The sequence below is a fragment of the Oenanthe melanoleuca genome, chromosome 27 (assembly GCF_029582105.1).
Source record: "Oenanthe melanoleuca isolate GR-GAL-2019-014 chromosome 27, OMel1.0, whole genome shotgun sequence".
NCBI classification, from domain to species: Eukaryota; Metazoa; Chordata; class Aves; order Passeriformes; family Muscicapidae; genus Oenanthe; species Oenanthe melanoleuca.
In genome coordinates, this window is record NC_079360.1 from 1,043,560 (window position 1) to 1,060,456 (window position 16,897).

General features: G+C 62.8%; 2 protein-coding genes across 3 annotated transcripts; both read left to right on the plus strand.

The window, feature by feature from the left end:
• Window positions 1–523: 523 nt before the first annotated feature.
• Window positions 524–5,878, plus strand: PRR29 (proline rich 29). Of its 2 annotated transcripts, none has more exons than XM_056512127.1 (6): window positions 524–680; window positions 1,665–1,779; window positions 3,890–4,011; window positions 4,513–4,646; window positions 5,341–5,408; window positions 5,540–5,878. In XM_056512127.1, the coding sequence occupies exons 1-6, from the start codon at window positions 606–608 to the stop codon at window positions 5,569–5,571; spliced, it is 546 nt and encodes a 181-aa protein (XP_056368102.1). In that variant the 5' UTR covers window positions 524–605; the 3' UTR covers window positions 5,572–5,878. The 2 variants fall into 2 exon arrangements, with proteins under 2 accessions (XP_056368102.1, XP_056368103.1); XM_056512128.1 differs by having other exon boundaries at window positions 4,522–4,646; window positions 5,540–5,643.
• A 925-nt stretch (window positions 5,879–6,803) lies between these two features.
• On the plus strand, window positions 6,804–14,816 carry AGPAT1 (1-acylglycerol-3-phosphate O-acyltransferase 1). The gene is made up of 6 exons (XM_056512315.1): window positions 6,804–8,743; window positions 11,855–11,988; window positions 12,459–12,634; window positions 13,470–13,565; window positions 14,344–14,416; window positions 14,597–14,816. Exons 1-6 carry the CDS (start codon window positions 8,562–8,564, stop codon window positions 14,806–14,808), a joined length of 873 nt encoding a protein of 290 aa, XP_056368290.1. The 5' UTR covers window positions 6,804–8,561; the 3' UTR covers window positions 14,809–14,816.
• Window positions 14,817–16,897: the final 2,081 nt, after the last annotated feature.

Genomic DNA, 16,897 nt, shown 5'->3' on the forward strand with positions numbered 1-16,897 from the left:
TTTTGGGGGGATCTCTGGTGGTCCCATCCCCAACAATGGGGAGATTTTAGGGGTCCTATCCCCAATCTTGGGGAGGCTTTTGGGGCTTTCTAGGAGTCCCATCCTCCAGTATTAGAGGAGATGTTTAAGGATCCCATCCCAAATTTTACAGGAATTTCTGGGGGTTCCATCCCTAATTCTGGGGAGAGTTTGGGTGTCCCATCCCCAGTTCTGGGGAGATTTTGAGGAGATTTCTGTGGTTCCCAAACCCAATTCTAGTTGAGAATTGAAGTTTGGGGTTGCCACCCAAATTTGAAGGAGGACTTTGGGGGTCCCACCCCCAATTTTGGGCAGATTTCATTAATCCTCCGTCTCTCCCATTCCCAAATGAGGCTCAGATCCCACGAACAGCTCCTTTCATCCCCCTCACCACGACACACAGGGTCGGGGACACGGCCCAGCGCCGTGGGGACACACGAGCACCCCAGCCCGGTCCCCCAGGAGCTTTCCCGGGGATTTCCTGCCGGGAAAACCAGCCCGGGGACATTCCTGGCGCGGCCGGGCCTCCCTCCGGGCAGGGTTTGTTTGCCGGAGCCCCGGAGACGATCCCGGCTCCCCTCGCAGCCATGGAGGGGGCGGCGGCCGGGGACCCCCGCGGGCTCGGGGACCCCCCAGCAGGGACCGTCCTTGTCCCACGCAGGGTGAGCCCGGAGCTCTGCCTCCGCTTTTGGGGTCAGGGTGGAGATGGGGTGGGGCGGGAGGACAGAGGTTGGGGTCGGGGTTTGGGTGGGCAGCGGGGGTTCTGCGGACCCCGAAGGGCAACCCCTGCACAGGGACGTGTCCCCCGAGCTGGGCACTCTGCAGGGCTGGAAGTCACCGGGATGGGAGCGCGATGTCCCTGGAAACGCCAGGGGAGAGCGTCCATTCCCTTCTGCAGGGCTCCCGTCCTGCTGCCCCCGGGCCACCGGCTCCTCCTGCCACCAGCCCTGTCCCCCTCCCGCCTGCCACCAGCCGTGTCCCCTCTCTCCTGCCACCATCACTGTCCCCCTCCCGCCTGCCACCAGCCCTGTCCCCTCTGTCCCCCCTGTCCCCTCTATCCCCTCCTGTCCCCTCTGTCCCCTCTATCCCCTCCTGTCCCCTCTGTCCCCTCCTGTCCCCTCTATCCCCTCCTGTCCTCTCTGTCCCCCCCGCGTCCCCTCAGTCCCTCCTGTCCCCTCCTGTCCTCTCTATCCCCTCTGTCCTTCCTGTCCCCTCCTGTCCCTTCTGTCCCTCCTGTCCCCTCCTGTCCCCTCTGTCCCCTCTGTTGCCCCCGTCCCCTCTATCCCCTCCTGTCCCCTCTATCCCCTCCTGTCCTCTCCGTCCCTTCCTGTCCCCTCTGTCCCCTCCTGTCCCCTCTGTCCCCTCTGTCCCCTCTTGTCCCCTCTGTCCCCTCTATCCCTTCCTGTCCCCTCTGTCCCCTCTCTATCCCCTCCTGTCCCCTCTATCCCCTCCTGTTCCCTCTGTCCCCTCTGTCCCCTCCTGTCCCCTCCTGTCCCCTCTTGTCCTCTCTGTCCCCTCTTGTCCCCTCTATCCCCTCTATCCCCTCCTGTCCCCTCTATCCCCTCCTGTCTCCTCTGTCCCCCGCTGCCCCGCTGCCAGGAGCCGCATTAACCCGTTAATGCCCGATCCCTTTCCGTGCCCCGCAGCTCCTCGCCGCGGGATCGCCGCCCGGAGCCGCCGCGGTGTCCCGGCCGCCGGTGCTGATCGTGCAGCAGCTCCCGGGGCCCGGGGCCGCTCCCGGGACACCGCCCGTGCGGGGAGGTGCGTGCGGGCAGCGCTGGGCCCGGCTTGATCCCGCTCCTTCCCAGCCTTTTCCAGGGTGAGAGGCAGCGGGGCTGAGCCGCACCCACGAGTGTCCATCCCGGCCTCGGATGGATGTTCGGACCCCCGGGGTGCGATTTTTGAGGGTCTCCATGGGGCTCCCGGGGAACAGTTTGGGGCTGTTTTGTTTTTTGGTTTTTTTTTTTAATTCACCAGTTTTCGTTCTCCAAAACCCCATTTCCTGCAGGCATCCCCAGGGAAAGCCAGGACGCCATGGGCTCCTTGGAACTGCGAGGTGGGATTGGGTGGGATTGGAACCCGGGCTGTGCCACTGTCCAGAGGGGCTGGACCCAACCTTGTGTCCCCAGGCTGCAGCAATCCGGGCTGGGGGGCAGGCAGCAGGGCCAGGGGGCCACTGTCACCGGGACAGCAGGGACAGGGGGGCACTGTCACCGGGACAGCAGGGACAGGGGGCTGGGACCACTGGGACAGCAGGGACAGGGGGCTGTGACCACCGGGGACAGGAGGGACAGGGGCTGTGACCACTGGGACAGGAGGGACAGGGGGCTGGGACCACTGGGACAGCAGGGACAGGGGGCTGTGACCACCGGGGACAGGAGGGACAGGGGGCTGTGACCACTGGGACAGCAGGGACAGGGGGCTGTGACCACCGGGGACAGGAGGGACAAGGGGCTGTGACCACTGGGACAGCAGGGACAGGGGGCTGTGGTCACTGGGGACAGGAGGGACAGGGGGCTGTGACCACTGGGACAGGAGGGACAGGGGGCTGTGGTCACTGGGGACAGCAGGGACAGGGGGCTGAGACCACTGGGGACATGCCACGGGCAATGTCACTTGTGCTGTTGGGAGGGAGAAGGTGGAGCTGTCCTTAAAAACCTGGAGAGCAAAAAGGATGCTGAAAATCAGTGGGGAAAGAAAAGAGACCCAGCCTGGGCCCCGTGGGATCGGTGGGATCCATTCAGAACTCCCACTCTGTCCCACCCTGTTCAATTCCTGGGTGCTCCCTGCTCCTGGATCCTGCTTGCAGAGCCCCAGGATGTGCTGGGATGCCCCTGACTGGAGGGACAGCCAGCTCTGGTGTCCTGGGAGCCCAGCCTGGCACCTCTGGAGCTTTGGGGACCTGGCACATGGGGAATGGGGTAGTCCAAACCCATTTTTACTCCAGGTCGTGGAGCCAGAGTATCCCAGAATGGTTTGGACTGGAAGGGACATTAAAGCTCACCCAGTGCCACCCCTGCCATGGCAGGGACACCTCCCACTGTCCCAGACTCCTCCAAACCCTGTCCAGCCTGGCCTGGGACACTCCCAGGGATCCAGGGCAGTCTCTGGGTGGATGAAGCCAGCAGGATCTGAGGGGAGTCCAGCAGGTTTATGGGAATTTTCTATGGGAATTTCACACCTGCAGAAAATGGGAATGTTTTTTGGGGATGCAGAGGCAGATTTGGGGCTTCCTCTGTTTGGATTGGCCTCAGCAGCCACCCCCAGTGTGGCCCTGCAGCCAGGGGAGCAGGAGCACTGCCCTGGGCCCAGCTCCTTGTGTGGAGCCAGGCAGGGGCTGAGGAGGCACTGAGCACCCCCACCCTGCTGCTCACCTGGATCCAGCTCCCAGGAGGGGGATGGGGACCCTGGGGTCACCCCCAGGTGCAGCCCCAGCTCCTGAGCCCCTGAGCACAGAGCAGAGCTGACCCTGCTGTGCTGGGCCACCCCAAGGACGCTGCCTCTGCCAGCTGGTGCCAGGGCAGGGGCTGCCCAAGCCTCTGAGCACTTCCAGGGCTGGGCAAATTCTCCCCAGAACGGGTGGAAAGTCTCCAGCCCCAGTAATCACCCCTTGTGAGCCAGCCCACATGCTCAGTCACATTTACAAGGAAGAAAAGGCTCAAATATGGCAATTTTCAAGTTTTAGCCAAGCAAAATAATTTTCAAACACCACACAGGGCTTCCAAACGGGGCTGGGGGAAGTCTGGCTTTGCTCCCACTGCTTGGGAACAGGGAGGAGCCTTGGGGCCGCCCCACCCCAGGCACTCACCCCAGGCTGTGCTCCTCTGCCCTCCATCTGCTCCCTGACGCAGAATCTCCGATTCTCTGGCAGATTTGATGGAGCTGATGCTGATTCAAACCTCCCAAATGCACCAGCTGCTGATGCACGGCCTGGCCATGGCAGCTCTGATGCCCCTCGGTGTGGGGCCAGCCCCAGCCCCAGCCCCTGCCCAGGTGAGGCTCAGGGGGGCTGGGTGGGCAGAGGGGCCAGAGAGGGGCAGAGGGACCTTCCCAGGGCTGCTGAGGAGAGCAGGACCCCCACATCCAGCTTTGGGAACCTCTGGGTGCAGCCCTGGGCGGTCCCAGCCCCGCTCAGAGCAGCCCTTTGGGGTTCTGCTGCTCTCTGTGGTGGTTTGAGCCCCAGCTCTGCCAGCCCAGGCCCTTGGGCAGAGCTTGAGCCCAGCTGGGCAGAGCCAAGACCCTCTGGAAGCACAGCCCAGGCAGGAAAGGCTCTGCAGGGGCTGCCATTTAAAAACCCACCTCGAGCCAAAACCATATGAAACATTTCATCTCCTGGTGGGGAACAATGCTGCCTTTGGGGCCGGGCTGTGGCAGTGCTGAGCTCGCTGCCAGCTGGCACCCCCGGCCGGGCAGGTCAGAGGGCTCTGGTCCCCCTGCGGGGCTGCTGCCCCGGAGCGATGCCCGGAGCCCGGCCCAGCCCTGCCCCGCCCGCAGGGCCAGGAGGGAGAGGAGGAAGAGGAGGAAGAGGAAGAAGCGGAGCCCGTGGTTTTCCACCATCACTACGTGCCCTGGCCCGCGCCCCGCCCGGTCCCGGTGCGGCTCCTGCGCTCCTCGCCCGGGGACGAGCGGTGAGCGTCGGGGTGGGGCTCGGAGCCAGCTCTGTGTGCCAGCTCTGTGTGCCACCCCTCAAGTGCCACCTCGGTGTGCCACCCCCGTGTGCCAGCCCCTCGTGTGCCACCCCTCGTGTGCCACCCCCCATGTGCCACCCCCCATGTGCCAGCTCGGTGTGCCACCCCCGTGTGCCAGCTCTGTGTGCCAGCTCTGTGTGCCACCCCTCATGTGCCACCTCGGTGTGCCAGCCCCTCGTGTGCCACCCCTCGTGTGCCACCCCCCATGTGCCACCTCGGTGTGCCACCCCCGTGTGCCAGCCCCTCGTGTGCCACCCCCCGTGTGCCACCTCGGTGTGCCACCCCCGTGTGCCACCCCCCGTGTGCCACCCCTCGTGTGCCACCCCCCTGTGCCACCCCCCTGTGCCACCCCCCGTGTGCCACCCCCCGTGTGCCACCCCCCTGTGCCACCCCCCGTGTGCCACCCCCCGTGTGCCACCCCCCGTGTGCCAGCCCCCGTGTGCCAGCTCAGTGTGCCAGCCCCCATGTGCCACCTCGGTGTGCCACCCTCAGTGTGCCACCCCCCTGTGCCACCCCCCTGTGCCACCCTCCGTGTGCCACCCCCCTGTGCCACCCACCCCGTGCCAGCCCCTCCAGCCGCAGCCGCGCCCCCAGGGCCAGCTCCGACCCCCTGACCTGTCCCTCCCCTCCGCAGAGCTGTGCCCCCCCCGCCGCCCCCCAGCGCCACCGGCACCGTGGGACCCGGGGTGCCCCCGGCCGCGGGTAAGGACCCCCGGGGGACCCTGTCCCCACGGCCCCACGGGGACAGCTGTCCCTCGAGCTCCCTGCGTCCGTCCGGGGCTCGGTCCCTGTCACCCCCTTGTCACCCCCTTGTCACCCCCTTGTCCCCGCAGAGTTCTACAGCGCGGAGGAGCGGGGGCTCTGAGCTCTGCCCCCGAGGATCCCGCATGGATGCTCCACGATTCCCACGCTCCTTTTGGGGTGGTTTCCCCCTGTGGCCCCCCAGAGCAGAGGTGTCACAGCCCTGTCACCAGTCCCAGTGACACCCCGAGCCCAGCTGGGGTGGCACAGGCTGTGCTGTGTCCCCCGGTGGGGACAGGGGGATGTCCCCAGCCCAGGTGGTCCCAGCCTTCATTAGCGCCTCCAGCTCTCCGTGCAGCATCGCCTGTAATTAATTGTCTTTGTTCAGAGAGCGCCCTGCTCGCTCTAATTAAGCGTCTGTAATTACACGGGCTGGTGGCTCCGTGCCTGAGGGGCTCTCTCGGGGGTGGGGGAGGGGGGTCTGTCAGTGCCTGGGGGGGCTGGGGTGCTCGGGGGGCGATGGGGGGGTTATCAGAGCCTGGGGGGGCTGATGGGGGGGGCTCTGTCAGAGCTGTGGGGGTCAGGGGGTGCTGGGGGGGGTCTGTCACAGCTGTAGGGGTCAGGGGGGTCTGTCAGAGCTGAGGGGGGTTCAGGGGGTGCTGGGGGGTCTGTCAGAGCTGTGGGGGTCAGGGGGGGTCTGTCAGAGCTGTGGGGGGGTCGGGGGTGCTGGGGGATCTGTCAGAGCTGTGGGGATCAGGGGGTGCTGGGGGGCTCAGGGGGTGCTGGGGGGGGTCTGTCACAGCTGTGGGGGTCGGGGGGGTCTGTCAGAGCTGAGGGGGGTTCAGGGGGGTCTGTCAGAGCTGTGGGGGGTCAGGGGGTGCTGGGGGGTCTGTCAGAGCTGAGGGGGGTTCAGGGGGTCAGGGGGGTCTGTCACAGCTGTGGGGGTCAGGGGGGGTCTGTCAGAGCTGTGGGGGTGCTGGGGGGTCTGTCGGAGCTGTGGGGATCAGGGGGTGCTGGGGGGCTCAGGGGGTGCTGGGGGGCCCAGGGGGTGCTGGGGCTGCTGCTGGAAGCTCCAGAGTGGGATGTCCTGGCTGAGCACAGGCAGAGCCGGATCTCGGTGGGGACGTGGCTGGGAGAGCAGCCTGAAAGAGGGAAATCATGGAACCATGGAACCAGGAGTTTCCCAGGATTCAGCGGCCCCTCTGCTCCCCAGGAAGCAGGAGGAAGTGGGGAGTGAAGGCTTCTGTGTGCTGGGAGCTGTGCCCTGCCCGTGCCACCTCCCCAGCCCCACGGAGGGGTGCCTGCTGTGCCCTGGGGATGTTCCAGGCTTTTCCCTGGAGCATGCAGAGGGGCACCTTAAACCCCCTCCCTGGACTGCCCTGCCTCTCCTCTGCCCAGTGGAAGGCAGGATTTACCTTCCCTGTGCTCTGGAATGGGCAGATCCTCCCCAGCATGGCTCCTGGAAAAGCTCCCAAATGTGGAGCAGGAGGATCAGGTTGGATTCCAGTAGGAAGGTCCAGCTCCTCCAGCCGGGAGGGACTGAAGGAGGCATCCAAAAGCAGAGCTGGGTTTGGTGGGAGACCAGGCTGGTGCCCAAAGGTTCCCACATGGACGCAGAACGGGAAGGAGGAGGTGAGGAGTCACCTGGAGTGGGCTGGACAGGAAGGGTGGGCTCCAGATGTGACCCAATCTTTGCTTTAATATGAGAATAATGAGAGGAATGGGAGGGTGGAGCAATGGGCATTGCAACACCCCTGGTGGACGCAACACCGGGTTACTGGTCAAACTGGGGCACCCTCCAGCATGGCCAGAGCCTGGGGACATCTCTGTCACCTCCAGGGGACATCTCTGTCACCTCCAGGGGACAGGGGAAGGCGTGGGTGGAGGAGCAGAGCAGCCCTGGGCACAGCAGGGACAGTGGTGCAGGGATGCTGGGCTGGGGGCAGCTCCTGCCAGGTGAGGGGCAGGAGGGCTGGGATGGTCCCAGCAGATGTGGCACCTCCCCAGGAGTGGCCTGGGGGGGCTGGGAGACCCCCAGAGACCCTGCTGGGGTTGTTATGGGGAGGCAGGAGGGGATCTCGCTGCTCCAGGTGTGACGCGATGGCGCTGGGCAGCAGCGCAGGGATGTCCCTCCTTTCCCCATCCCTGCAGGTGTCCCAGGCTGGGCTGGAGCCACCAGAGGGGTGACCCTGCCCATGGCAGGGGGTGGCACTGGATGGGCTTTCATGTCCTTCCCACCCAAACCATCCTGGAATTCTGTGGCTCCTGATCTGGGCTGCTGGGGGCTGACACTGGCCCGGTGTCCCTGCTGTGACGAGGACTTCGTTCCAGGATTTTCCAGGGGACTGGCCTGGATCCTGTGTGCCCGGTGCAAGGCACCAGAGCAGGAGGAGATGTTAATTACAGCCTGTGCTAATTGCACTCATGAAAACACCTCCTGCAACACAGCCCCTGGCTGCCAACTGGGCCAAGGGCTGGCAGCTCCTGCAGCCTGGGCTGGCAGCGGGGGGTGGCAGATCTCAGCCCCCAGGCACTCTGGGGACCCTGGGACAGATGCTGAGCCCTGGGAGGGGAAGGGCAGAGGGACTCCTGCTGCCCAAACTGAGCAGGGGTGGGGAGCACTGGTGCCACATTGCTGCTCTCATCCCAGGTGGGAGATGTCTTCCAATAATCTGATGCTCTGCAGGGCGAGGTTTGGGTGCCTCGGGTGACTGTGACCAGCCTGGCTGGGGTGATGGCCACGGACCAGGAGCAGCTCCTGCTGTCCCCACCAGCTGAGACTCCCTTTCCCAGGGCCAGGAGAGATTCCCAGGACAGGGACACTGTTGTGAGCAGCAGATCTGCCCTTATCAATCTGGAGTCACTGCAATGGCTTTTAATAGCCCAGGAGGGCCCTGCCAGAGGTGACATCTCGTGTGACTCAGGGTCCCCGTGTGACTCATGGCCACTCTCCACCCTTGGGTGGGTGTCCCGCGCCACTCCATCCCCAGGGATGGGATGCACTCTGAGCCTTGCCCTGGGCCAGCCCCAGCCTCCCACGCGGATCGGATTACCTGGCACGCTCCTGCAGCGCGGCCACTGCCGGCTGTCCTGGCGGGCTGAGCCGGGGCAGCCATGGACGGGCTGCTGCTCCCCGGGCTGCTGCTCCTGCCCCTGGCAGCGCTGCTGCTCTACAGGTGCAGCCCCCCCTTCCAGTACCTCTGCAAGGTGGCCTTTTTCAACTGCTGGATCGTGGCCTTGGCCACCCTGCTGTCCCCCCTGGCCGCCCTCCGGGGCCGCTCCGTGGAGAACATGAAGTGAGTGTGGGCTGGGCATGGGGAGGGCTGGCTGGGGCTTGGCTTGGGTGGAGGAAATCCTGTGGTTTGTGGCCATAGGCTCTGTTCTGTCCTGGATGGAGCCCTGGGGCCACGGTGGGGGCTTTGGTCACATCCGTGGGACAGTGAAGTGCATCTCGTGGTGTGAGATGTGCTGGCTGTGCCCAGGGAGCATCAGGCCGTGCTGGAGTTGGGATTTGTCGTCCCTGAGGGATGAAACAACATAAAAGGGATCATTCCTGGTCATAGCAATGCTGGGGTCATCACTTGGGTGGGTGACAGGGGGGCTTGGAGGTACCATCAGGGCAAGGGCAAATACTCCCCTAGTGCTGTGTCCCTGGCTCTGGTTTTGCCTGTGGGAGACCCAGGAACAGCACTTTGGCAGAGGGATTGAGGGTGGAGAGCCCCTGGCACAGATTATTCCATGGCTGCCCCATCCCTGGAAGTGTCCCAGGCCAGGTTGGATGGGCCTTGGAGTGACCTGGGGTAGCAGGAGGTGTTCCTGCCCATGGCTGGGGGTGATACTGGGTGGGTTTACAGTCCCTTCTAACCCAAACTATTCCAAATTTTTATGGTTTTGGGATGTCTTGGTGCCATCAACTGTCAGGGGCACAGCCCTATCCCCGTCACATCCATGTCCTGATCAGAGCCATGCCCTGATCACAGTCCCATCCCCATCACAGCCATGCCCTGATCACATCTGCGTCCTGATCACAGCCATGTCCTGATCAGAGCCGTGTCCCGACTCGCGCTCCCGAGGGCGGAAGCAGGGAGATAACATCATGAGATAACATCGCTGTGCAACACCGGAGGAAGGTCTGGGTGCTCTCAGGGTGTTGCAATCCCGTTGCTGGATTCCTGGGCAGGATGAGCACACCAGAAGGGATGTAATTATGTCTCAGGGGAAATACCCCAGCTTGAGAAATTTACTGAGGATTTGTGCGGATGGAACCCGGCCCGTGCTGGGAGCGTGGTCAGGGGTTCCGTGTTCCCGGTCAGGTTCGGTGTTATCAATCAGGTTTGATGTTATCAATCAGGTTCGGTGTTATCAATCAGAGGTTCAGTGTTCCCAGTCAGGTTTGGTGTTACCAGTTGGAGGTTCGGTATTATCAGTCAGGTTCGGAGTTCCCAGTCAGAGGTTTGGTGTTATCAGTCAGCGGTTCGGTGTTCCCGATCAGAGTTCGGTGTCCCAGCCGGGTTCGGTGTTCCCGATCAGAGTTCGGTGTCCCAGCCCAGATTCGGTGTCCCAGCCAGGTTCGGTTCCCAGCCCAGATTCGGTGTCCCAGCCAGGTTCGGTTCCCAGCCCAGATTCGGTGTCCCAGCCAGGTTCGGTTCCCAGCCCAGGATCGGTTCCCAGCCAGGTTCGGTTCCCAGCCGGGTTCGGTTCCCAGCCGGGTTCGGTTCCCAGCCAGGTTCGGTTCCCAGGCAGGTTCGGTTCCCAGCCAGGTTCGGCTCCCAGGCAGGTTCGGTTCCCAGCCAGGTTCGGTTCCCAGGCAGGTTCGGTTCCCAGCCAGGTTCGGCTCCCAGGCAGGTTCGGTTCCCAGCCGGGTTCGGCTCCCAGGCAGGTTCGGTTCCCAGCCAGGTTCGGCTCCCAGGCAGGTTCGGCTCCCAGCCAGGTTCGGTTCCCAGGCAGGTTCGGTTCCCAGCCGGGTTCGGCTCCCAGGCAGGTTCGGTTCCCAGCCAGGTTCGGCTCCCATCCCAGCGCTGCTGCCGGCTCTCCCGGCCCCTTCCCGGCTGGAATTCCGGCTCCCGCCGCATCCAGGGCTGCTCCCAGGCCGATCTTGCGGGATTCCCGCGAAGGGAGGCGCTGACTCGCCGCCTTATCGGCGCTGCCTTATCTGTCCCACCGACAGCTCCGTGCCCGCGCAGCACGCCAGCTCCCTCTGCTCCGGATCCAGAGCCTGCGGCTCGGAGCGCTGCCCTGTCATTAGTCCTGGCTTTGGGGCACTGCTTCTCCTCGGATCCTCAGGGATCTCCGAGCCTGCGGCTCCCGAGGGATGGGGGCGATGCCACAGACCCTGTGCCTCCTTCTCCCTTCTCAGCCCTGCCTGGTGCTGGGCCCTTCCCCGCCGCTGGTGACAGTGACAGATGTGGGGACCCTGGCACAGACCCTCTGTGCCCCATTCCAACACTGACGTGTCCCAGGATTTTATCTCCATGGCTGCTGGAATCCCTGGTGCTCCCTTCTCCCTCCATTCCTCTCATTATTCTCATACTGAGCGTCTCCCGTCGCTGCCATCCTGATATTCCCCTTGCTGTGCAGCCCTCTCGGGATGTGACTCCACTTTTCCGCTCAGATCCATCCCTTCCCGACACTGCAGGTCCGGTGGAGCAATTTGTGATTCCCCTAAGGATTCTATCCGGGCTGGTTTTCCCCTCCCCCTGCAGCACAAAGCTGTGCAGGGGCAGTGCCTGGGGTCACCCACATCCCTGTCCCTCTGCCATCCATCCCCTGTGCTCACCCATCCCCAGCTCGGCTCCTCTCGGCCGGGATCCGCCTCTGGCTTTGGGAGTCTGGGATCTGGATTTCCATCCACATTTCCAGCCTGAGTAGGCTCACCTGGGCAGAGACAGTTTGTCCTGGTTGGGATGTGAAGATCCCATCCCCCTCCCCCTCCCCCTCCCCATCCCCCTCCCCATCCCCATCCCCATCCCGTCCCCGTCCCCATCCCCCTCCCTGTCCCCATCCCCGTCCCCATCCCCATCCCCATCCCCATCCCCATCCCCATCCCCATCCCCATCCCCACCCATCCCCCATCCCCATCCCCATCCCCATCGCTGTCCCCCAATTTCTCTTTTCCTTTCCCATCATCCCTGGCCATCAAAATCCTGTTTTTTTCACTCCCACCGCCCCGCGCTGGCCACTTTCCCTCCCCAGCAGCTCCCTCTGCTCTGAGCCAGGAGCCAGGCCCGGCTCAGGTGAGAACCAAGTGAGTTCTGAGCCTCACAGGCTGCAAGTGTGTGAGAAATCCAAGCACCCCTGAGCCCGGGTCCAGCAGAGCAGCCCAGCCCAGGCCGGTGCAGCCCCGCCCGTGTCCCTTATCTCGCCCCTTATCTCGCCCCTTATCTCGCCCCTTATCTCATCTCCTGCAGGCTCCTGCGCGCTGCTCTCCTGCCCCTCAAGCGCTTCTACGGCATCAGGATGCGGGTGAGGGGCTCCGAGCAGCTGCAGCTGCAGGGACCCTTCGTGATCGTCTGCAACCACCAGGCTTCCCTCGACCTCATGGGTGCGTGCGGGGCAGGGCGGGGCGGGGGATCCTCGGCACCTCTGGGGGCTCCAGGGGCACCAGGATCGCTTTGGGGAGTCAGCGCTGGGATTAGGGCAGGGATGTGTGGTGGGAATGGACCAGGAGAGCTTTTGGGACAGGGCTGTGCTGCAGGGAGAGGAGGGACAACAGGAGGTGATGCCACAGGGTGGTCCTGGGATTGGGGACAGCTTAAAGTCCTTTAAATCAAAACTAAAAAAAAAGCCTGGTCATATGTTAGGGTATAAATGATTAATTAATTTGTGCACTGATGTCATTTGGCCACTCCAGAGAGCTCCTCTCTGCAGTTATCACCTCTCAAGGCTGGCTGAGCTGCGAAATTTATTCCTGATAACTCTGTCCCAGCTGGGGGTTCGGTATCAAGGCAGGTGGTTTCTCTGCTGCCAGTCCCACGGGGCTGGGAGGGTGAGCAGACCTTGTCTGTGCCCCAGGAATGGTGGAGGTGATTCCCGAGCGCTGCGTGCCCATCGCCAAGCGGGAGCTGCTGTACCTGGGCACGGTGGGCTGGGCGTGCTGGCTCAGCGGCACCATCTTCATCGACCGGCACCGCCGGGACGCGGCCATCCAGGTCATCGCCCGCGCCGCCCGCGCCCTGCGGCGGGACAACGTGAGCGGGGCACCCTGTGCGGGACACCCGGGATTCTGTGGGTCAGGGTGCACGGTGCAACAAGGCTCTAGCGCTCTGTAAATGCTGAAAGCTCCAGCTGCAGTTTATTATAGGAGAGTCTGCAAGGAGCTGCCCGGCACAGCCACATGCAGGTTAAAGAGATAAAAGGGGGGAGAGAAAGAGAGAAGGGGGAGGGTAGAGAGAGAGTAAAGAAGGTAAAGAGGGGAAGAAAAAGAGGAGAAGAAGAGAAAGAGGTATTAGAGTTAAGGGGAGCAAGGGGAGGAAGAGAGAGTAATGGGATAAAAGGGTATTGGGGTAATGGAAGAGGAGAGGAGAAGTGGGAGAAGGAAAGAAGAAAAGAGTAAAGAGAGGAAGAAGAGGAAGAAGAGAAAGAGAGCGATTTCCCATTTGTAACACAGTAAATCCACTTCCATCATGAATATTCTGATCCCTAAGAACCAATCTAGTACAAAATACAAATTCTATAGCATTTGCATGCAGCCTATATGAATCCTTATATTAGCATAGCGTGTGACATTCTAAACTCTAAGATTTAATTTTGGACCCTGATAAGTCTTTTGTGACCTTTGGAGTGGCTCTCTGGCCCGGAGCATTGTTTGACAAGAGTGGATTAGCTTCAGTGGGCCATCCTATTGTGTTTATGGTAATTCAGTAACAAGGGCTTTCCTGTTTTACCTTTCCCAACAATTCCCAGAATCTGAGCATTCATATTTGCAAGATTCCTCAGTTTCATCTTCTCCAACAGCCCTGCTGTGCGGGTGGGCAGGGCTGGGCTGGCTCAGCTCCGGGCTCACCCCTGTCCCTTGTCCTGCAGCTCCGCGTGTGGGTGTTCCCGGAAGGCACCAGGAACCCGGGCAAGTCCATGCTGCCCTTCAAGCGCGGCGCTTTCCACCTGGCCGTGCAGGCCCAGGTACGGCACCCTTGTGGCCAGAGGTTGGACTCCGTGGTCTTGGAGGCCTTTTCCAGAATTATTCTCTCCCCTTTGGCTCACCCTGGATAGGAGCAGGGTGGGTGTGAACCCTGGCATGGGGGGTTTGGACCCCAGGGATGAGGGGGTTGGATCCCCGGGGATGGGGGGGTTCAGTCCCTAGGGACAGGGGAGGTTTGGTTCCCAGGGATGGGGGGTTTGGTCCCTGGGGATGGAGGGGGTTGGGTCCCCAGGGATGAAAGTGTTTGATCCCCAAGGATTGAGGGGATTTGGTCTCCAGGGATGGTGGGGTTTGGTCCCCAGGGATTGGGGAGATTGGGTCCCCAAGATGGGGGGGTTTGGTCCCCAGGGATTGGGGGGGTTTGGTGCCCAGGGACTGCAGGAGTTTGTTTTCCAGGGATGGGGGGTTTTGGTCCCTGGGGATGGGGGGGTTGGGTCCCTGAGGATGGGGGGCTTTGATCCCCTGGGTTGGGGGGTTTGGCCCCTAGGGATAGGGGAGGTTTGGTTCCCAGGGAAGGGGGGGGTTGGGTCCCCAAGGATTGAGGGGATTTGGTCCCCCAGGGATGGTGGGGTTTGGTCCCCAGGGATTGGGGAGGTTGGGTCCCCGAGGATGGAGGGGTTTGGTCCCCAGGGATGAGGGGTTTTGTCCCCAGGGTTGGACATGGTGCTGGGCAGCATCATGGAGGGACAGGCAGGAGCAGGAGTCCTGCCTGGGGAGGGCTCTGTCTGGGGGACCCCCCTGACCCTCTGTGTCCTGCAGGTTCCCATTGTCCCCATTGTGATCTCTCCATACTGGGACTTCTTCAGCTCCAAGGAGAAGAGATTCACCTCCGGTAGGGGATGGGCAGGGATTCCCATGGCAGAGGGCAGGGCTGGGGCTGGAGATGAGGCACCTGGGAGGAGTCTGTGGGACACTGAGGGGTGGGGATGCAGCTGGGTGGGAGATGCTCAGGGAATACCTGATTCCTGGTGGGATCCTCTAACACATCCCTGGCTTTTCCCTCCTCTCCCAGGGACCTGCACCATCCAAGTCCTCCCCAGGGTGGAAACGCGGGGCCTGAGCCCAGAGGATGTGCCTGAACTGACCGAGAGCGTCCGCCAGGCCATGGCTGAGGCCCTGGCCGGGATGTCCACGGGTGACCACGGGGACCAGGACACGGAGCAGCCTCTGCTGGGGCCGGGGAAGGACAGGGGCAGCCCCCAGGGCCAGGGGAGCAGCCAATAGGCAGAGGGAGCGAGTCCCCCGGGGACACCAGGGCGGTGTCCCTTGTCCCCTGAGCAGTGTCCTGCAGCCCTGCCACCGCCCCGGCAGGACGGTGCCCTGAGGGGAGCAGAGCAGGGCAGGATGGGGACCAGGCAGCACGCCAAAACAGAGCAAGGTGCCCCCCAAAACAGAGCAAGGTGCCCCCCAAAACAGAGCAAGGTGCCCCATAAAACCCTCATTGTGACTGTGCATCCCTCCGTCAGACCAGGGGCTGTGTCCGTGCCCCTGAGCTGTCCCTGTGCCCTGTCCCTGTGTCCCTGGGGCTGTCCCTGTGTCCCTGAGCTGTCCCTGTGTCCCTGAGCTGTCCCTGTGCCCCTGGGGCTGTCCCTGTGTCCCTGGGGCTGTCCCTGTGTCTCTGTGTCCCTGTGTCCCTGTGTCCCTGTGTCCCTGTGTCCCTGTGTCCCTGTGCCCTGTCCCTGTGCCCATGGAACTGTCCCTGTGCCCCTGGAACTGTCCCTGTGCCCCTGGAGCTGTCCCTGTGTCCCTGGATGTCCCTGTGTCCCTGAGCTGTCTCTGTGCCCATGGAACTGTCCCTGTGTCCCTGTGTCCCTGTGTCCCTGTGTCCCTGAGCTGTCCCTGTGCCCCTGGAGCTGTTCCTGTGTCCCTGGATGTCCCTGTGTCCCTGAGCTGTCCCTGTGCCCCTGGAACTGTCCCTGTGTCCCTGGATGTCCCCGTGTCCCTGAGCTGTCCCTGTGCCCCTGGATGGCTCCTGCCTGCTCACTGGGCAGGGCAGGGACACTCCAGGCAGGGTTGGGGGTTCCCAGCCCCATTTTCCCTGACTGTTGGGTTCCCCCATGGATTCCCCTTGCAGAGGCTGCTACAAGCTGGAAATGCTGTTTGGGTGCAGCCAGCCCTGGGGAGGGGCCCAGAATGTGTGGCCTGGGGGGCACACGAGGCCCAGGGGAGGTTGCTGGGGGGGAACAGCATCCTTGGTGCTGAGCTGTGAGCCAAGGGGGGACATTAAAGAGTCTGGAGCTGGTGCTGAGTCCTGGCTGTGCTGAGGGGGCTGAGGAGGGGGATCCATCTCCTCAGGGAGACTCCATCCCTGCCCGTGGCTTCTCCAGGAATGGTGTGAGAAGCATGTGGCAGGGTGAGGGGTACACTGCTCTGGCTCTGCCCCTGAGGTAGAGCTCTCCCTCCATCACTAAATGCACAAGAAGAGCATCCACTGAAGCCTCAAATTCCCAGCAATACCTGGATTATGCCCCCCTGGACACAGTTCTGCCTGGAGGCACCTCTGTATCTATCTGCTGGATGGCTCCCTGCAGCCAGGCAGGGATTTGGGATCTCCTGGCTCTTTCCCAGCTGAGCAGCTCCTGTGCCAGCACCCCAGGGTGGCAGCAGGGCAGGGACAGGGCAGGGTGTGGCTGTCCCCTTGTGGGGAGCAGGGTGGGCAAGGCTTCCCCTCCCGTCCTGGGATGGAATGTGCAAACCATGGGCACAGAACTCCAGTTTGGCATCATTCCTGCTCTCAGGAGTGGCTGGATTATGGAGGAAATCCTTCAAATCTGTTGCAATCATCTGACACCAACCAGCAAAGAAGCTTCCCACGAGGAACAGCCCTCGGGATCCAGAGCTGCCACATGGACATGGCCAAGGGCACAGGAAGGTGCCACGGCACAGAAAAGCCCTTTAATCCTTTCCTGCTTCCCAGGATTCCCACCCTGTGGCACAGGCTCTCAGTCTCACACACTCCCACCACCTTGGGGGTGGTTGGACTGCCCAAAGTTTGGGTTTGGGTGTGAAGCAGCAATAGAACCATGGGATGGTTTGGGTGGGAAGGACCTTAAAGCCCATCCAGTTCTGCCATGGGCAGGGACACCTCCCACTGTCCCAGCTGCTCCAGCCCTGTCCAGCCTGGCCTGGGACACTGCCAGGGATCCAGGGGCAGCCACAGCTGCTCTGCACAAAACCTTGTCCTGCCTGGAGGGCCAGGGCCCAGCCAGAGCCCTCCCTGGATTTTCCACTCTCAGTGGTTGAGGAGAAGAAAAATCCTTGGAATGGGGGCTCTGGGAACAACTTGCTTTTTCTGGTCCCCCAAGACTGCCCT